Source organism: Cyprinodon variegatus, unplaced genomic scaffold, assembly GCF_000732505.1.
Source record: "Cyprinodon variegatus isolate N-32 unplaced genomic scaffold, C_variegatus-1.0 Scaffold348, whole genome shotgun sequence".
Classification (NCBI taxonomy): Eukaryota; Metazoa; Chordata; class Actinopteri; order Cyprinodontiformes; family Cyprinodontidae; genus Cyprinodon; species Cyprinodon variegatus.
The window spans coordinates 200,774-203,878 of NW_015150801.1; the positions used below are offsets into that span (position 1 = coordinate 200,774).

General features: G+C 41.8%; 1 protein-coding gene across 3 annotated transcripts in view; it reads left to right on the top strand.

Annotated features, from left to right (window-relative positions):
• Positions 1–3,105, top strand: part of akr1a1 (aldo-keto reductase family 1, member A1 (aldehyde reductase)) — a 12,297-nt gene that overhangs the window by 4,955 nt on the left and 4,237 nt on the right. For all 3 annotated transcript variants that reach the window (XM_015385772.1, XM_015385771.1, XM_015385773.1), the window contains exons 3-6: positions 651–770; positions 947–1,098; positions 1,173–1,368; positions 1,441–1,640. In XM_015385772.1, coding sequence (XP_015241258.1) covers positions 651–770; positions 947–1,098; positions 1,173–1,368; positions 1,441–1,640 — 668 coding nt within the window. The remainder of the gene's footprint in view (positions 1–650; positions 771–946; positions 1,099–1,172; positions 1,369–1,440; positions 1,641–3,105) is intronic.

The window sequence follows — 3,105 nt, forward strand, 5'->3', positions numbered from 1 at the left end:
AGAAGAATCACATTTGTGAAACTCAATCCAGAGTTTAGAAAAAAAAAAAAAGTACAAATATACATTAGAACATTTGTGTTTTATCAGATTTAATTTTTCTACAAGGTTATACAAGATATAAAAAAAAAGAAATCTGTTCTGGATTTTTCCTTTTTTCTTAATTTTCCCCCAATATTGTAACAAAGTTCACTCCATAAACATCCATTTCCCATGACTGCTGGCAAATGAACTTTTAGCTAATTTGGAGCAATGAGCTTTGATCAACAGTCTCCTTTGGAAGGTTATAAAAAAACTGAACTAAAAAATAAAGTTTAAATATCTGAGGGATTGCTGCAAAGACGATGACATCATTTGGAAATTAAATTGACCAATTACACTAAATTTGATGACTTTATCAGATAAAACCTGAATATTGAATTAATAAATGTAAGCCTGTCAGTATGATAACATTGATTTATATGTGTGCCTCTGATTGGGTTCATCTTCTGAACAATTGGGTTGGACTGCCCCCTTGTGGACAAAGCTGGCAGCTAGTCTGCCTTCAGTAGAATGTTATAAACAGTCTTAAAGTAGTCAGCAGTTTGTTTGCGTCCTGTTATTAATTTTTCAGAGCTTCAGGACTGTTTAAGTCAGACGATGTTCATTTCCAGGTGAAACAAGCAGTCATCTGGGCTCTGGAGGCTGGTTACCGTCACATCGACTGCGCAGCCATCTATGGGAATGAGGTGGAGATTGGAGAAGCTCTGCAGGAGACGCTCGGCCCAGACAAGGTAAACAGCCTTTCCCCTCAGCTGCCGTTCTTACCGTTTGGGTTTCTGAAGATAAATGTTCCAAAGCACAGAACAATCCATGAACTTTTATGTTTTTATGTCATTCGTTTTGTTGGTACGTGATTTAAAGTTACACAACGCAATCTGCTTTATAAGCTCCTTTCTGTTTTCCTCAGTCTCTGAGACGAGAGGATGTCTTCATCACCTCCAAGCTGTGGAACAACCGCCATCATCCTGACGATGTTGAGCCGTCCCTGCTGAAGACGCTGAAGGACCTGAAGCTGGAGTACCTGGACCTTTACCTCATCCACTGGCCCTACGCCTTCCAGTAAGAGCAGCCATTGCTGCAGACTAGCGCTGAACTCCTGGCGTCATGTAACGCTCCTTCTCTCCATTTGCTAGACGAGGCGACGTTCCTTTTCCCAGAAAGGAGGACGGTACCTTGCTGTACGACGACACGGACTACAAGGTGACCTGGGCGGCCATGGAGAAGCTGGTGGAGAAGGGCCTGGTTCGATCCATCGGCCTCTCCAACTTCAACAGCCGGCAGATCGACGACGTCCTGTCTGTGGCCAGCATCAAACCCACCGTCCTTCAGGTACGTGGCGCGAGTGAAGAGGACGGGCCAAAGGCTGTCTGCTGAGGTGACCTCTGTACGTTGGTCTGGCAGGTAGAGAGCCACCCGTACCTGGCCCAGGTAGATCTGTTGGCGCACTGTCGGGATCGGGGTCTGGTGATGACGGCGTACAGCCCTCTGGGTTCCCCCGACCGGGCCTGGAAGCATCCAGACGAGCCCATCCTGCTGCAGGAACCCGCCATTCTCTCACTGGCAGAGAAATATCAAAAGTCTCCTGCTCAGATCATCCTGAGGTGAGTTCGCCGGCGGTTGGAGGAACTCCCACCGGGTCCAATGTTCTGAGAGGAATGCTGCTTTGATCTAACGCCCCTCGGTCCAATTCACTATTTCTGATTGGCCGTCAGTGTTTGGATGAAACATATGGAAGAAAAACAGTCTCATTAGAATCTACCTTTTTTTGTACACTGAATTTTAAACACTGATTTTTTTTTTACACATTGAATTCCTTACGCTGAACGTTTATTTGGTATAAACACAGGTGCAAATAATTTGACTGCAAATGTGTTGACCTTTCTGGTGAACTTAAGCCAATGCAATCTACATTCGATGCAGTCAGTTAGCTTCTAGCCAATGAAATGATCTCATTTGGTCATGTGACACAACAGTTGAACATAACTTTGTTCCTGAATGAAGCTGAATGAGGAGTTTTTCACAGCTGGTGCGGCTCCCCTGACTGCCAAGGCTCTCGGCTTGATCCGGAACAAGCAGCTGGCGGCAATCTTTTTTTTCTTTCTATGACCAAATGAGCTCATTTCATTGGCTAGAAGCTGCTCGACTGCATCGAATGTAGATTGCGTTGGCTTGAGTTCACCAAAAGGTCAACACATTTTCAGTCAAAATTTTTGCAGCTGAATTTTCACCAGATAAAAATTTAGTGTACAAAAAAAGGCGGATTCCAATGAGACTGTTTTTTCTTTCTTAGAAACACAACAATATCACTTATACAGCTTTGCACTAAGATGAGGTGATTTTATGTCCATTAATTGGTATTTATGCAATAAGAAACCGTTTTTTTAAACATAACCTAAGGTGATTTTATTTAAAGTAAACACAGATGTGTTTTATATTTAACCTCATTAAAACCACCGGCGACCCGTTGATGTTTAGTGGCGTAAATGCATAAAACTAGTGGCTACTAGAATCACAGTTTTTTTAAATAAATTTATGCAGATAGAGAAATGTGTTGGTTTATCTGAGCCACAGCAAACCTTCTAGCATTGATGGCATGACTGTCCTGCTCTGCCATCTGCGGGGCCCACGGATCTCCTCAGGCTACCAGAGACTCAGATGCATCTCCATCTTCCCCAGTTCTGATTATGAGCCAGACTTGTATTGAGACAGAAACGTGGCCTGAAGTGTGCTGGAAAAAAAATCGAAATCTAGATAAGTCATTTTTTCTTAAAATAAGTGCATTTGTTCTTGAATTGAGGAGGTAAAAGACACATTTTGCTAATGGAAGAAGGCAATTTAGATTTAAAATAAGAAAACGCATTTACATTGTCTTATTTCAACTGCATATTATTTAATTATTTTAAGAGTAAAATTATCATTCCTTTGGAAAACAATCCCATTTACCTATTCAAATTAAGGGTAAATGCATTTAATTCAAGAAAGTTTTACTTATTTCTAGATGATTTGTCTAGTGTGTTAAATAATAACTAGCATCGTGAGACCATCCTGATCTCGCGAGCTTTCAAG